This window comes from Procambarus clarkii, chromosome 17 (genome assembly GCF_040958095.1).
Source record: "Procambarus clarkii isolate CNS0578487 chromosome 17, FALCON_Pclarkii_2.0, whole genome shotgun sequence".
NCBI classification, from domain to species: domain Eukaryota; kingdom Metazoa; phylum Arthropoda; class Malacostraca; order Decapoda; family Cambaridae; genus Procambarus; species Procambarus clarkii.
In genome coordinates, this window is record NC_091166.1 from 34,070,366 (window position 1) to 34,088,504 (window position 18,139).

The following is an 18,139-nucleotide window of genomic DNA, read 5'->3' on the forward strand; positions in this document are numbered from 1 at the left end:
TAACTCCAAGATACCTATTTACTGCTTGGTAACAGGGGCATCAGGGTGAAAGAAACTCTGCCCATTTGTCTCTGCCGGTGCTGGGAATCGAACCCGGGCTAAAGGATTACGAGTCCTGCACGCTGTCCACTCAGCTATCAGACCCTGTGAGCTGATCATAAGTGTGTGTGTGTGTGTATTTACTTTTTTATTTACTATTTGTATCTACAGAATCGAACTATTAGCTCTTGGACTACAATTTATTTTCCTCTGCTGCATATATTTATGTAAAACACCTACACACACACAAAAAAAGAAACGTGGGGAGCAAAGTTAGATGTTATAGAGAGGAATTTCCTAACTCAACATGTGAAGGATGACACAAGGAAAAGAGGAGGGGATACACCGAGCCTATTAGACCTGATTTTCACCCAGAATGTAGAAGACATTGAGAATTTGGAACATGAAATACCTCTAGGGGCCAGTGACCATTGTGTCCTAGTCTTTGACTACATGATGGAACTCAAACTTGTGACCAAGAGACAAGAGGCTTGGGAATGGAGAGTTGACTACAGGAAAAGGGACTACAGGAGGATAAGAGACTATCTGGGAGGAAGAAATTAGAGGAAAAACAGTCCAAGATATGATGGACCTAGTCATACGGAAATGCAAGGAGGCTGAAGAGAGATTTATGCCAACAGTAAAGAAAAAAGTAAGAGGGAATATAATAACCCATGGTTTAATAGACAGTGTCAGGAAGCAAAAATGAGAAGCAGGAGGGAGTGGAGGAAGTACAGAAGACAAAGGCCAGAGAACAACAAGATCAGATGCAACAGAGCTAGGAACGATTACATAAACATAAGAAGAGCATGGGGAAGAAATTATGAGAGCGATATTGCGTTCAAATGAAAAAGGAACCTAAATTACTACACAGCCATACAAGGAGAAAAATGTCGGTGAACGACCAAGTGACAAGACTAAGGAAGACAGAGGGGGCATATACTGAAAGTGACAAGGAAATCTGCGAGGCACTGAATGCCAGTTTCCATGGAGTGTTCACAACCGAGCCTGAGCAGCTCCCATTTTTAGAAGAGATTATCCTAGATGAAAAACTATCAGATATAGAGGTGACAGCAGAGGAGGTAATGAAACAGTTGACAACACTGGATGCAGCTAAAGCGGTTGGGCCAGACAAAGTATCACCGTGGATACTAAAAGAGGTAGGCAGGCCCTCAGCGTGCCTCTGGCAAGGATCTTTAATGAATCACTTATGTCGGGAGAATTGCCCGATTGCTGGAAGAGGGCAAATGTTGTACCGATTTTCAAGAAAGGTGATAGGGAGGAGGCACTTTACTATAGACTTGTATCACTGACAAGCATCCCCTGTAAAATACTTGAAAGAATAATTAGGCTAAGACTTGTTGAGCACCTAGAGAACATTAGGTTTGTAAACAAACATCAACATGGGTTCTGGAAAGGGAAATCTTGCCTAACAAACCTTTTGAAATTCTATGATAAACTAACGTTGATAAGGCAGGACAGAGAAGTTTGGCAGACTGCATATTTCTGGACTGCCAAAAAGCCTTTGATACAGTACCGCACGTGAGACTGCTATACAAACTTAAGAGACAGGCGGGAGTGAGCGGAAAGGACCTAGCATGGGTAAGGAACTACCTAACAGGAAGGATCCAGAGAGTTACGGTAAGGGGCGAGAAGTCGGACTGGCGAACAGTAATGAGTGCAGTACCTCAAGGATCGGTGCTGGGACCAATTCTATTTCTAATATACGTTAACGATATGTTTACAGGAGTAGAATGCTACATGTCGATGTTCGCGGATGATACAAAGTTGATGAGAAGAGTTGTGACAGATGAGGATTGCAGGATCCTCCAAGAGGACTTGAACAGGTTGCAGAGATAGTCAGAGAAATGGCTACTGGAGTTCTACAAGAGCAAATGTAAAGTTATGGAAATGGGATTAGATGCTAGGAGACCAAAGGGATAGTACACATTGGAGGGGGAGCTGCCTACCTGTGACGACGCGAGAAAGAGACCTGGGGGTGGATGTAACACCTAATCTAACTCCTGAGGCACATATGAATAGGATATCGATAGCAGCGTACTTTACACTGGCAAAAGTTAGAACATCATTCAGAAACCTAAGTAAGGAGGCATTTAGGGCACTTTACACTGCCTACGTGAGGCCAGTCTTAAAGTATGCCGCCCCATCATGGAGTCCCCACCTGAAGAAACACATAAGGTAACTGGAAAAGGTTCAGAAGTTTGAAACGAGACTCGTCCCAGCATTACGAGGGATGGGGTATGAAGAGTGCCTGAAGGAATTGAGCCTTACGCCATTAGAAAAAAGAAGGGAGAGGGGGGATATGATAAGAATGTATAAAATACTCAGGGGGATTGACAGAGTGAACATAGACGAAATGTTCACACGGAATAGTAACATAACGAGGGGACATGGGTGGAAGCTGGAAACTCAGATGAGTCCCAGAGATTAAATTTTGCCCCGAGGGGCGAGTTTATTGGGCAGCGCCACTCATCTTGTGAGTGAACATACCGCCATAGCAGAATGTACAACACTCCTCAATAGGAAGAAAACCCGCTGGGTTGTTCATCCTGTAAGGTAGTCCCAGAGATGTTAGGAATTTTCTTTTAGCGTGAGAGTAGTGGAAAAATGGAATGCACTTCAGGAACAGGTTGTGGAAGCAAATACTATTCATAATTTTAAAACTAGGTATGATAGGGAAACCAGGTCCGGACAACTTATAAATGCTGTAAACAATCGATGGCTCGATAGGCGGGATCCAAGAGTCAGTGTTCGATTCTGCAGATACAAATAGGTGAGTACACACACTCTTTGCATATCCTTGTCTATATCAAGGTCCCCCTCCCCCCCCCCGTCCCTGGGTTGAACAACTGACTCCCAGGATGCAACCCCACAACAAGCTGACTTTAGCTCCTGGGTACCTAGTTACTGCTTGGTGAACAGTGCCATTAGGTGCTAGGAAACGTGCCCAACCATTTCTGTTCCGCCCGGGATTGGAACCTGGAATTCCCGACTGTCAGGCTAGAACGAACCCGACTGTGTAGTGTAGATGGTAAGTGATGAAGACCGTGTGTAGTGTAGATGTCCCTCATCTTTTCTTTTGTCCAATGATCCTTTTAGTTCCTCAATGTCCTTTTCCTCCTCTTTTTTTTCCCCCTGCTTCCCCACCTCTCCTCCTTCTCTCAGAAAATGTATTATTAAAAAGCACTGATACAACTGTATCTTTGAAAATTTATTATTACGATCACTAAATACTTCAGGGAATCACGCCAAATATCTCCCATTTGATTGAAAATCTCCTGGGCGGCTCTATAAATACAAGTATTTCTTAAAGTATTTTAGGCCTACTAGTCTAACTTAACTTTAACTGGCTAGCCCATGTCCGTCCTGTACCCTAGACCATTCCCCTTGCAAAGCTAGCCCCAAGCATCTGGCCTCCATCCTTGCATAGACGAACAGTCATTCTGTATTTTGAGTTATGCCCGAAACGCTATACGTAATAATTAATGGTTTAATTAATTAAAAACCTATACAAATATGTTAACTACTGAGTAACAACTCTAATGTGATCCTCTGTGTTTTATAAATAAAATATTATTATTATTATTATTATTATCATTATTAAAGCTCTTTTGCAGTAAATTTTCTCCATTTAATATTTTGTATGATATATTTTCACTGATCGGTATACAAAACAATAATTATGATAATTACTGTTATATACTTGAACATACATTTTAGCAGATTTATCTCATTATACCTTTTAATAGTCAAGAACTATCCATCAAATAACATAAATATTAAAGTTACACGCAATATATGTTCACTGAAACTTACCCAATAGTACCTTATATCTTATTGAATCTATACCTGGTATCTTTGTGTTTATTGTAGAAACGAAATAGCTCAGTGTTCTTAATTAATCAAATATATCCTACTAAAATTCTCATTGTAAATTTGTTTATGAAATTTTACACAATTTACCATAAATATATACAATAACATACTAGAGGAAAGGATTCAGTTCTTAATCCAATTATGTGACTACAGAACCACTACCACGGGCGCCCACACGATGGGTGTAATGGGCGCATTATTAAGTAGACCTGCTGCATGGGTGACAGCTTCTCCCCCGCATCAACCTACTCTGGCTTTGCGCCCTGGAGAGGCCACTCCAGACCGACAACCAGAGCGCAACTCCATAGTCTTTTGAGAATGATGGATGCCTACTATTAAGTAGATCAACACCTTTGACCACCCACCAGGTCACCTTCACACCTGGGTCGTACTGGTTTATGAACGCTCTTAAAGTTTTTCGATTTCATTTCAGTGTATCTGAATTGCCACTGGCAACGGAAGCTTATTTTGAGACGCTCAACGACTTTTCCATAGATAATGACGATCGTGCTCAGCCATCAGCTGAAATAAATCTGAGAAATCATGTGGGTGCGAAGCCATAGATACTGTTTATATACATTTTTCAGCGTGATTCACGACACGACATGGTGATTACTGAGTAGAAGACATATATTGGTCTGTGTTGGCGGAAATTAACGACACAAAACGTGAATTCGTGTATTTCAACACCGCGCTCGCTCTTGTCAGTACTGATGAGTAAAGGGGGGACACGGAATTGTCAAATATGAGTGAGAGAATGAGAGAGAGAGAGAGAGAGAGAGAGAGAGAGAAAGAGAGACAGACAGACAGACAGACAGACAGACAGACAGACAGACAGACAGACAGACAGACAGACAGACAGACAGACAGACAGACAGACAGAGAGAGACACAGAGAGAGAGAGAGAATAAAAGTTATCTAAAATAATGACATATGATAAGGAAAGCAAGTTAGTTTAGTTCATTTATAATGCACCCCATACCCATCTTGTGGGTGGTAGTGGAAAGGGTTACAGAGGCACATAATGGGCTCAGGGACTGAACCCCACAATTCATTTAGCTAAGCAAGTTACAATCTTGATGAGCTAGTTGCAAAATTCAATACACATGCAAGAAAATGTAAAACCCAATAAAGCAGAAGAGAGGGAGAGGGAGGAGAGGAATTACCTGGAGGTGGGACCTGGGGGCCAGCGTCGAGGGGAGTGACGTGGAGACATAAACAACTGTAAACAACTGTCAACATGTGGTCTCCACGACTGCAGTGCGTCAGTCATGTGTGTCGACTCACCTAACTCTACCTTGTAGGGTCGAGTGCTAGATCCTGAGCCCCCTATTCCCAGCCTAATTTTTTTTTTAATTTTGCCCCGAGGGGCGAGTTTATTGGGCAGCGTCACTCATCCTGTGAGTGGACACACCGCCATAGCAGCATGTACAACACTCCCCAATAGGAAGAAAACCCGCTGGGTCGTTCATCCTGTCACTTGTACCCTAGACATAGCTGGGACTTGCTTAACTGTCTCAAGTGAACAGCTTCTCAAACAAGAAGATTAATATTGTCAACCCTTAAATTCTTACGTTATCTTGCAAGTGCAAAATGGGGAAATCTCTTAAGAACCAGTCACCGCCTTTCAAAGTGGCAAGGTATGAATCTTATTTGTTTGACTTCTTACATTTTATTGTAGTTTAGTCCATCATATACTGTGTTGTTTTATTCCTGGACTGTCTCCCACTGTATCCCATTTACAAATTCCTTATTTTATGGCACTTTCCGTTTCAATTCGCCAGTCTCCCTCTCCCACACCCTTCCCAGTGGTCACTTGCTTCCAGTGGCATTTCATAAATGTTTTGATTGTTTCAAGCTGTGTGAACATCAGATCTACTCCTGCTGGTAATTTTGCCATCGTGTTGTTTCCTCTCAAGCTTGAAGTGTCAGGAAGTTTCTCACTACTACCCCCTACCAGCGTAGACTTCAATGTCTCTTCTCACGAGGGTACATCATTTCCCAGTTAATTAAGTCTTGGTTTGGTTGTTTTCTACGACAGCTTGTAGAATATCTAACAGAGACTTACTTGCCTTATCATGCACCTATGTAGGTCACCTGGTGTTCTCTCCAAGATTCTAGATCAGACACCTCTTATTCATCACCGCCAATTGGTATTATTTATGTGACAGTAATTATACAATTTTCTAGGACAATGGGAAGTTCCTCATCGCTACTAGTCCTTTTGATCAGTAATACATCTCCCCTTCCATTCCTCTGGGCTCTTTCTCTCCTTGATCACTGTTTAGTACTCAATAGAGAATATTCCGTTTTGCTGTCTTTCCAGTTACTATATTACCTGCCATTATTACTACGTGCGTGCCCATATTTCCAAATCTTCCATTCACTTAATCTATCCGACGTGTCAGTCAATTAACATTGACAAATCAGAATTTTAGGCTCACCATCTACACTCGCCTCCCTCCCGGGCCGCCTTCGGCCCAGGTGGGAGGGGAAGGGATGGTTTGGTTGGTATCAGTATGATCCGGGATTTGCTTGGGTTGGCTGGTAGAACAATCAGCAGATGGTATGGACAAGTCAGTGGTGGTATTGTTGAATAAGGTACTGGTAGGCGTGGGAGGTTTCCTGGGCTTAGGTTTACCGTTTGTGGGGTCTCTACTCAACCTCGTTTCCCTCCCCCCTGCGACTGTACAGGGAAACTCACCTGATAACCCACCTGTTCCGGGCACCTAGGATGGTTAGGTACGCCGGGGGTATCATCATGTAGAATTATCCAGAGAGGTCTACCTGAAAAACCGTCTTGTCCCGGGGACCTAGGTTGGTTAGGCACGTCGGGAGCAACATCAGTGGAGTTTTTTGCTGAAACCGGTCGGCTGGGTCCATAGGGTGTTTTATACCTTAGGATCTCACCAGTTTGGAGGTCCACATAAGACTAGGTAATAGAGTTCTTACCTTACGCCGTTTTGAGTATGTGTTATCCGTCATTGGGGTATGGGGGCACCTCTGTGCTGTGTAGTCCTGGGTGCGTTTTATGTATAGGCCGGACCTGTAGACACTCCACCGTGGAATCTGAAAAGCACTGTGTTAGAACATGAGTACATGAGCACTGTACTGTGTGGGTGAACGGGGTCGTGTTTACCTTGTAGTTGCAGGTTGTCTCGTGTGATGGCGCCTCAGGTCCACTACCTGAGGTTTTGACACACGGGGGTCCGTATTATTCGGGACCTTGTTCAGTGCTTTTTGCGAAACCTGGACGGTGCGGGTTTTAACCCGTCTGCAGTCCTAATGTGGTAGTTCCGGGAAAACTGCTGCTTGGCTACTCTGCCGCTCGTTAGTATTTCCGAGAATCACTCCGTCTCTCGTTAAGTGGGGGAGAAACGGGGCTCCTCTCATTTTTCTCCGATGGTTTTTGGTCAGCCAGTTACCTGTTTGGGAGACACTCAAAAAAGGAACAAGATACATGGGGAAAAAGAATATTTGGTGAAAAGAAAGCCTTGGATTGTTTATATGGGTCCGGGGCTAAGTCTCTCTCACTCCACTTTTTCGTCCGGTGTTTCCTGGGAGTTCTAGATTTTAATACCTGGCTGAACCAAGAGTGTTAGTCACTGACTGTCCCCCCGGACCACTGAGGTCCGGGGAGTCAGCAGGACGACCGGAGACAGTCGACTGTTTCGTGGGGCTGTATGCCCGCTACTCCTCAGTCCGATCCGAAAGGTTCTGCTGAGTTTTTGAGTCATTGGCCAATCGATCTACAAAGTCATTTTTTCCAACTCTAATATGGGATGGGATCCACACAAATTTTATACAAGAGTTATTATCATTGGCAAAAATTACATTTCATTTAATATTACGAGCTACTTCCGACTGGGGGGACCATTATTTTTCAAAGTTTTGGCGCAAAATATAGTACTAAGTAGAACTATTCTTTCGTAAATGGAAGGTAAGTTTAATTCTTTTCTCATGTTAACAATTCTGACAGTTCTAAGACAACCCAGGATGATGCGCATGGCATCATTCTGTACTACATCTAGGCCTTGTAATTGTTTAGGAGAAAAATTAAGAAGATGCTGCGGTAGTTTGATGCGTGAGGCTCCATCCTCAGACATTTTATTACATGAATTTCGGTGCGATTTATGGAGCGAGTTCATGTTCTTTTGGACATACACGTTTTCTATGTGCATGTCCAGAGGCTACATAATAAACTCATTTATACTTCCTAAGTCCGGAAATCACACATTAGTTGCTGTTCCATCATCGCCGCCCCCCTTGTTATTCCTTTCAGTCGGGCTCACTCCTGCTTTGCTGCCATCTGGTTATCTCGCTAAGAGGCAGAGTGGAGGGCAGCTCCACATGTGGCTGGACTAGGCACGGTGGAGGGCAGCTCTACCCGTGGCTCAATGAGGCAGGGTGGAGGGCAGCTCCACCTGTGGCAGGACGAGGGAGGGTGGAGGGCAGTTCTAATTCCATTAAATTAGTGAGTGAGTGATCAATTGAGTCGAGAACTGAGTTGTTCAACTCGGTTTCAGTTCAAAAAATTATCTTTTTTTGTCTAGCAGTCGTTTTAGCGGTTGTATTTAGTTATTGGCATGCAAAATATATGTTCAAATTAGATATTTTTTGTTCTAGGCGCAACCTTTTGTGTACAGTGATAGATACAATGTGTATCACAAATGGCTACAGTTATGGAGGGAGAATGGGGTGTGTGCGAGGGGGGGGAGGTGAGGGTGTGAAGATGATTACTGATGAAGATAGTGTGTACTGAAGATAGTTACAGCGATGGGGGTTCCTCCATTGCTGTAACTATCAAAAGAACGTACTGTCCTGTTTTCTGTTTTGGGTCCTCTGGTAGGTTAGCAGCAGCTCATGCAGCACCAGCTTATATGAGTGACCTCATTATGTTCCTCTGGAACCTTCTTTCACTACCGCTTACAGGATACGAATGGTGTGCATAATAAACTAAATGTAACCCTGAACAGTTATCGCGCATGCGCAGTGTCGCGGGTGAGACTGGAGGCAACATAGACCGGACCCTGCCACAATACATCGAGACGGCCAGCCAGGCAGGTCGCCTGCCACTCCACTCACGCATTATTATAATCTTGAAGTTCTGACCAAGTTTCGAAGTATACACCATTCACCTCATCAAGGGAAAAGTCACTGACTTCTGTCATTCAAGGGCCATTCTGTCACTCAAGTAATTCTTCACAAACATAGTTGTTGATGGACATGAAGTAAAGCTTATGAAGAAGCTATGAAGTTAACGTTAGTTTTGACATGCTGGTCATTGCTACAGGTCCAAGTATGGTCTTGGGGAGGATGGACTTGGGGAGGATGGACTTGGGGAGGGTGGTCTGGGGGAGGTGGATCGTCGACCTGTACTGCGAACATGACGTGGGATAGTGTTTTGAACAGCTGCGTCGCCGCAAGCCTTACAGGTGAGTTGGTGCAACCAGCGATCTAATGAGTGTTCATTTGTGTGTAAAATTAGCAAGTGCTAGTTACTGCCCGGCTCCTGAGCCAGGTAAGTTCACTACGGGCTCACCATAGCCCGTGCTACTTGCCCCGCTCCTGAGCCAGGTAAGTTCACTACGGGCTCACCATAGCCCGTGCTACTTGCCCCGCTCCTGAGCCAGGTAAGTTCACTACGGGCTCACCATAGCCCGTGCTACTTGCCCCGCTCCTGAGCCAGGTAAGTTCACTACGGGCTCACCATAGCCCGTGCTACTTGCCCCGCTCCTGAGCCAGGTAAGTTCACTACGGGCTCACCATAGCCCGTGCTACTTGCCCCGCTCCTGAGCCAGGTAAGTTCACTACGGGCTCACCATAGCCCGTGCTACTTGCCCCGCTCCTGAGCCAGGTAAGTTCACTACGGGCTCACCATAGCCCGTGCTACTTGCCCCGCTCCTGAGCCAGGTAAGTTCACTACGGACTCACCATAGCCTGTGCTACTTGCCTTGCTCCTGTGCCAGGTAAGTCCACTACGGACTCACCATAGCCTGTGCTACTTGCCTTGCTCCTGTGCCAGGTAAGTCCACTACGGACTCACCATAGCCCGTGCTACTTGCCCCGCTCCTGTGTCAGGTAAGTCCACTACGGGCTCGCCATAGCCCGTGCTACTTGCCCCGCTCCTGTGCCAGGTAAGTCCACTACGGGCTCGCCATAGCCCGTGCTACTTGCAACTTTTTGTTCCGAGTAGCTGAACCTAAAACAAAAACAACAACAGCAGCAGCAGCAAGTGCTCAATAGTTAGTGGTCACTAGTCGGTGTTCTCTAGTTGGCCGTCGCTAGTGGATGTTCTCTAGTCAAGATTCAAGATGGTTATTCCTAGAGGCTGTTCTCTACTAGGCCGTCGCTAGATGTTCTCTATATTTGGAATAATTTTTTTCAGGCGTGTTATTAGATGGAAAGGGTTAGTGTCACTAATTCTAACACGAATCGTTTCTACTTTTATCCTGATCGTCACTTGAGAAGGAAGTTGAACCAAATTAGCTCTCCAAATATTTTACAACTGTATTGGGTCTAAGGCGAGTAACTGAATGACCCGTTTTATTGAAGCTCGTGGCGTCGCCAGAAGCAGAGAGGAAGTGTATACACAGCAAAAATCTGCATAGGAGGTCGCCTTTCTTTTAAGGATCTCTTCGATATAACTGTTGGAGTATCCAGTGTTTATTACCTTACTCTACCGAGTTCCGCGTCAACCGTTTCCAAATGGAGCTGTATGGGAGAGTTCGGATGACGTAGGCGTTAAAATCACGTTATTGACCTCACTACTAGCATTAAGGCACTTTTTGAGTTCCTGAATCTTAAACCATGATCATCTTGCAGATAAAGTTTAAAGAAACTTTCGTGCAAAGTTCCGTGTTTAGTTTCACCTATGACATGAAGACTTAGTTTAGTTCATTTATTATGCGCCCCATACCCATCTTGTGGGCGGTAGTGGAAAGGGTTACAGAGGCACCTAATGGGCTCAGGGACTGAACACCACAATTCATTTAGTTAAGCAAGTTACAATCTTGATGAGCTAGTTACAAAATTCAATATAAGTCGTCACATCATAAATGGGTTCGAGATCGACCATCAGAACAGTTTCTAAATTAAGCAACTGACATATGTGGAGAGCTAGTGTCACAATTGATATGTTTGTCCTGCACGCCGCCCCCCATCCAGTGGGCAGCGGTGGATAGGTTACAATCACTCGGTTACTACGTACAGTTAGCAAACTGGGGGATATTTGGCTAAAATTTCTGGTAGCAGATCATTTTGAATGAAATATCATTTTGTTTGATCATTTTGAAACTGTTCTGATGGTCGATCTCGGACACATTGCTGGAACATTGGTTATAGAATTGTCTCTGAATTTACGTATCTTTTCGCACTCCATCACATAGTGACGGAGGGTGTGCGAATAATTTTGTTGACAGTTTACATTTGGTCAGGTCTACATCAGTAGATAATGAGAATTCCCAGAGATACTTGTAACCGAGTCTAAGCCGAGCAGCAGTAACATCTAGAAGTCTGCTGATTTTATTGGATGATCCATAGATGTGTGGCTCCTCTTGCATGATAGTATGATAAATAAAATTAATGGTGTCGATTTCACTTTGCCTCAGATCTACAAGATTTTGTTGACGTTCTTGGCGTACTTTTGCTCTCAGACTGCTTATTGACAATCCAAGGTTATACCCAATTCCTCCTCTAAAGGCAGATTCTTTGGTTCACTCATCAGCTCTATCATGCATTTGGAAGCCAACATGAGATGGAATCCACATGAAATAGACTATTACTGTCATTAATAATTTTGTTAGGCAAAAAGTAAGAACAAGAAGAAAGGTACGGAAAGAGAAAGGGGGGAGATAGGCTCACGTCAGGTCACGTTTGTTAGGAAGGTATGTGAAAGCATTTGAATATGTACAGTGAATGGGAAGAGTCAACATCAGCAAAGCCAGGACTAAGGTTCATGTTGGGTAGGTTGTGTATCAGAGCCGATTCAACAAGACGGCATCTGTGAAGAGTAGTGGCAGGAAAGATTATTTTAGAAGAAGACCAATCAATAGGAACAAATTCAATTTATATTGAGTTGTCTTCTAAAATAATCTTTACCAAAAATAATCTAAAGTAAACCTTTCCTTTCCAAAATAATCTAGACCTCCAACCATAACAATAAGCTCGGAATGTCCTAAGTTTCCGGCGAAAAGTCACGTAGGTAACAATGATGTTATACATTCATAATAATACAGTGGTGGACAATTTCCACATCAGTTACCAATGAAAGGTGGAAGGGGAGACTGCCACGTAATACACAAGGCCAAGTCGTCACTCGTCGACACTTTCTATGAGACAAGTCGTCTAGCGATTTTTTTGATAAATAATATTTTATAAAGTATGAACGTTCGAATTTTCTTGGAACGAAGAATATAATGCAAGTAATAACAATGAATGTTACTAAAGTGGTTGCGGCTAAACAGTGTTGCATGCCGTTTCTTGGGCAGGCTTTCATTAATGGTACTAATAGGCAGTTATGCCTAGTATGCTGGGTACGACAAAATTGTAAGTGTCCAGTGTTTGTGTATGATTATGAACCCATTTTGGTAGCATGGTAAGTTTGTCGCAGTGTTTCGTAAGTTCCTCTGCGGAACACACACATGCAGACAAAAAATTTTAAATTTATCTTTTGGTTTTAGTCGAAATTGATTACATACAATGTTTACAAAATTCTTTTACAAAAAGTACTTAGTAGTATTTCCTGATGGCTGTCTTTCAATGGTTCCATATATTTCATCTAGACTGAAACCTTAATGTTTAAGCAAACTTTACTGGCATAAACTAATGTCAATAAACTTCTGTTTTTTCCGGCTACATCATCGAACACGGACTCAACAGTTACCACCACGACCCCAGCACCTGTGACATTCAGTGATCCACTTCTGGTCCTGTACAACCGCTGGGACTCACAGGTCCAAGTGTGGTATTGCAACAGCTTAAGCTATGGTGTGGAGAACAATACCAGGATGGTGATGGCCCTCCCAGGAGACCCCATGTGGAACACCCCCGGTAGCTGTAACCGTGAGTATCACCAGCCTTGTGCAACCCCAGTAAATGTAATGGTGAGTAACGGCGGCCTGAGACAGCCCCGGTAACTGTAGTGGTGACGAACGGCAGCCTGGGACAGCCCCGGTAACTGTAGTGGTGACGAACGGCAGCCTGGGACAGCCCCGGTAACTGTAGTGGTGACGAACGGCAGCCTGAGACAGCCCCGGTAACCATAGTATGAATATCACCGGCATGGGACTATCCTGGTTACCATAGGGGGTATATAAAACCAATCTCAAACAGCCCTGCAGACTTGCGTTAAACTACTGATGCAGTAGTTCTGAGACACCGGGGTTTGAGCATTTCCGTGGGCTCATGGTAAGCCTTACCCACTAGTTTCCCTGGTATACGACCCACGAGTCGTTTAACAACCAGGTATCGATTCACTGCTGGGTGAAAAAATGTATACAGTTATGGACTGGCGCCTAGTAAATCCTCCCCAGTCTTTCTCTCGGTTTAGCTGCAGATTTAGACAGAAAAATGGATAATGAAGTGGAACGTATGTAAATGTATACTCATAAGTTTGAACAAAGATAGTAATGACAAATTTCGGCTTAATGATGTAGATATTGAAAATTAAATTGAGAGATTTATGGGTAATTGTCAGCAATCGCCTAAAATCTAGTGGAAATTTAATCAATGCTTGAAATAAGCAAATAGGATACTTGGTTTTATATCTAAAGTAATAGCACTAGATCCTTCAATTATATCTTGCTCTTGAAAAAAGGTCTGTTACGGGCGTACTAGTGCTTGCTCTGTGAGAGCCAATAGCTAAGGTCAAGGAGTTCCTAAAATAGTGGAGTTAGGTTAGGCCTAGGTTAATACTCTCCGAGGCACAAACCAGGGTTTTACACAACTCCCCCCATGCAGGGGGAGTTGAAGAGGGAGAACGGCCTATTGACATAGATCGAGTGCATGGGGGGAGTTGTGTAAAACCCTGGTTTGCGTCTCTGAGAGGCTGCAGGATCCAGTAAGTTCAGTAGAACTTCGGTTTCAACTCCTTTTGACCATGTCGTTGCTCAGTCGATTAAGGCAGCGTCTGGGATGCTCTCTGACGCAGGTTCAAATCCTCGTCACGGTCCTTGTGGATTGTTCAAGAGACTCAACTTCAGCACCCACATACAACACACAACTAAAAAGGTTTCTAAATCAGTTGGTATACTCTCTAAGATCAGATATTATGTATCCTACTCTGCTCTCCTCTCTCTCATGCACTTATCTATCCCTATCTTACTTATGGTATCTGTGCTTGGGATTCAACCTCTGCAAACTACCTCAAGCCCATCATCAACCAGCAAAAATCTGCTATGAGGACAATAACTAACTTTGCTTTCAGACAACACACAGCTCCCCTGTTTAAATCCTTAAACATGCTAAACATAAATTCACTCCATACATTCTCTTGTATTAATTACATTTATAAAACTTTTTTTTTTAAGTGCAAACCCTGTTCTGAAACTCTTCCTGGACTGATGTAAGAGAACACATGCCCACCACACCAGACATAAATATCTCTTTGATATCCCCAGAGTCAAACTTAATCTATACTTAATCTATATGTAAACACTCTTTGCAAATAAATGAACCCAGTCTATGGAACTCACTCCCTAATGATTTGAAAAACTGTCCAACTTTTGCCTTATTCAAAAATAAAACCAAAAAGTACCTAATTTCATCTTCATAGTTTTCTACCTACTGCTTTATCTTCACACTGTATCTACTGCTACCCAATCCCCCAACATTTGTACGTAAGCCATATTACTTTATCATTGTAATCTTAGATATCGTCTGATATCATGGTTGTTGTATTGAGTACATATTCTACTGCATTATTCCTTGAAATGATCCTCATATTGTGCTTCAGTAAACCAATGTATAACCCTGAAATGTTATCCTCATGTACCTAGTAATCCTTGTTTCATTATTGTGTATTGTTATTATTGTGTATTATTCTAATCTGCTTTTGTGTCAAAATTTCTTCAATGTACCTGTAAACATTTTTTTGTCAATTTTACTGTTAATTTATTTAAAAAAAATCTGTTAGTTCAAGGACTTGCCCGAAACGCTATGCGTGCTAATGGCTTTACAAGATTGTAAATTCAACTTAATTTCTGTACTCTATAATAACCCCCAAAGTACCTTCTTGTATATAAATAAAAAAAAATAATCTTAAAACTTGGTGACACAAATACTCAAAGGTTAGGTACTTAACTTGGTAACACAGAATAAGGAGAGAGAGAAGAGAGAAGGATGAGAAGAGGTAAGGAAAATGGCCCACAAGAATGTGTGACCAGTCAGTTCAAAAACCCAGCAGAGAAGGATGCTCTAAGTTTGAAAAATAATGGTCCCCCCTCCAGCTCTATCCAAATTAAATTGAGATCTATTCTAAACAATTCTGACTGTTCCCTCAATCCGCCACAAAAAGCTCCATACAGTGTGTGGCTCAGTAGTTGTGCCTATAATCTTCTGAAACTGAATGCGTGTCTTAATCCTGATAAAACTGTTCACTATATTCCCCCTTGGAAAGATGTGGAGGTCTCTTTGCATTATACCCCCATCAGTGTAAAACAAATGTATAACACTGAAATTTTGAGATGTATAACATTAAAAGCTATTGACAGTCATCTTCAAATTCTCAAACCGACTGAATCTTATGCCTTTACTGATGGCTCTGTGCAGTTAGGCACTGGTAGAACAGATTGTGCATGTGCAGTATATAAAGGGAATGAAATGATCATGTCTAGTACACAGAGATTGAACATCTGGGCAAGCACGACACCGACCGAGCTATTGGGTATTTATCTAGCCACTGAATACCTTAAGCTCAATGGTGGCGGAGTTACTTTCTGTGACTCTAAAAGTGCTCTGCAGTCCTTAAATAATCCATCACTATGTATGTCTGAAGTTGCTTGTAATATTATATGAAATGTAATTTTTGCCAATGATAATAACTATTCTATAAAACTTGTGTATTCGCCTAATTGTGCTTGCGGGGGTTGAGCTTTGGTCCCGCCTCTCAACTGTCAATCAACTGGTGTACAGATTCCTGAGCCTACTGGACTATCATATCTACATTTGAAACTGTGTATGGAGTCAGCCTCCACCACATCACTTCCTAGTGCATTCCATTTATTAACTGCTGACACTGAAAAAATTCTTTCTAACGTCTCTGGGGCTCATCTGGGTATTAAGTTTCCACCTGTGTCCCCTTGTTCGTGTCCCACCTGTGCTGAAGAGTTTGTCTTTGTCCACCCTGTCAATTCCCCGGAGAATTTTGTAGGTGGTTATTATGTCTCCCCTTACTCTTGTGTGGATCCCATCCCATGTTGGAGTTGGAAAACATGACTTTGTAGATCGATTAGCCAATGAGGCTTGCAGGAAAGAAAACATTGATTATGTCTTTGGACTATCTAATGCAATTATTAGAAACATACAAATTAAAGAAATTAATTCAGATGTAGAAGAACTAAGAAATGCCCAGAGACCTGAAAGCTGCAGTATTAAAAGTTATGACAAGTTCTGTAATAGGTATTTGTATGGTCAGCACAATAACCGGACCAGACAGTGTGATTTAGTCATTGCGCGAATTCGCCTTGGCTAGACACATCTGGCAGGTTAGTGAGGCTGAGCCACTACCAGAAGACTCAGATTGTAAACTCTGTGATAAACCTTTAATGCACTCACTAGAACACTATATTGTTGAATATGAAACCGTAGAAGACTTAAGACCTCTGTTACCACCCTTGATACTAAATAAGGTTCTTCTCCCCGCAGTGTAAAGAAATGATAATAAATCGGCCATGCCAACAGATGTCTAGGGGTATAATTACATCACTGCATAAAATGGAGAACAATATATTTGTGCTAAGGGGGACAAACATAACAATTAAATGTATAAATAATAGCCAGAAATATTCTATCAGCATGCAATATCATAGAATGAAATTAATTATTGAGACATGAGCAATATCACCAGAACATGGATTAATCAATAGTAATACTCAAATCATCTAACCAGATAATTAACATTTATATGGGCTAAAATAACAATGACCAATGACTTAGCTTAAAACACAACCCCTCTCGACAACAGCCGCCACGCTACTGCCCACGCTTTGGTTCGCAGGCCAAACGTCGACTAAACGTCTACCAAAAAATCAACTAAACGTCCACACAAACATTGTGGAAATTCTAATAACAAAATGCAGCACTAATATTCAAAACATTGTCAAACTAAAGAGTAGTAAACACTGGTATAACATTCCATACAATAATACGGCAACCAAATATGGGAATAAATAAAGGTAAAACTATAGACACTCGATTGACAACAATGTTCCCACACTGGCCATATCCAAATATGGTCAACCGCCCACACGGAGAAACTACATGCGAAATCTATCACCAAAAGCCTCACACACACTACACAGCATGCTATGTTATATATATAACATACAAAATCTTATATCATACAACTGGATGCAATATTAATTAGAGAACAAGACAATAAAGTAATATGAGAATCAAGAGTAATGGCAGAATCTTAGTAAGATTCGTAACAACCTCTTGGCCTATTGTACCACCAACTGGGTAACTATTTCATTGACTCAGGTGTTCTGGACGACATCCTAACAATTTATTCAAATGCTTGTCCATTTTAAAGAATGAAGAACAATTTTTACTTATATTTCTTCGTAGCTGCATCACTTATGATTTGATTTGTCAACTGCTGAATGATCTCCTTGGCAATTAATGCATTTTAAAGTATTGGCAGAGCACTGAGTATAAAAATGACTTTCTGCAGAGCATTTAATAATAAAATAAAATAAAATGTTTATTCAGGTAAGATACATACATACAAGAGATTTTACATAAATTGATCGATTTATAGATGGAGCTAGTACATACAATGCCTAAAGCCACTATTACGCAAAGCGTTTCGGGCAGGAAAAAACATTAATGACTAAAAACTTAATACTAATTGAGTATAAAGAATAAAATGTGTTGAGAACAAATAAAAATAAAGATAAAAAAGGGGGAAACATGGCTGAGAAAGCAGCACAAATACAATTAGGTTGACAAACAGCGTTGTTTAAGAAAACAGACATGGGTT

General features: G+C 42.2%; 1 protein-coding gene across 3 annotated transcripts in view; it reads left to right on the forward strand.

The window, feature by feature from the left end:
- Window positions 1-9,290: 9,290 nt before the first annotated feature.
- Window positions 9,291-18,139, forward strand: part of LOC123772525 (uncharacterized) — a 91,282-nt gene continuing 82,433 nt past the window's right edge. Inside the window, exons 1-2 of one of the 3 annotated variants that reach the window (XM_069325802.1) lie at window positions 9,291-9,371; window positions 12,817-12,999. In XM_069325802.1, the coding sequence (XP_069181903.1) occupies window positions 9,323-9,371; window positions 12,817-12,999 (232 nt within the window). In that variant the 5' untranslated portion in view covers window positions 9,291-9,322. The remainder of the gene's footprint in view (window positions 9,372-12,816; window positions 13,000-18,139) is intronic. The other 2 variants (XM_069325801.1, XM_069325800.1) reach the window with 2 other exon arrangements.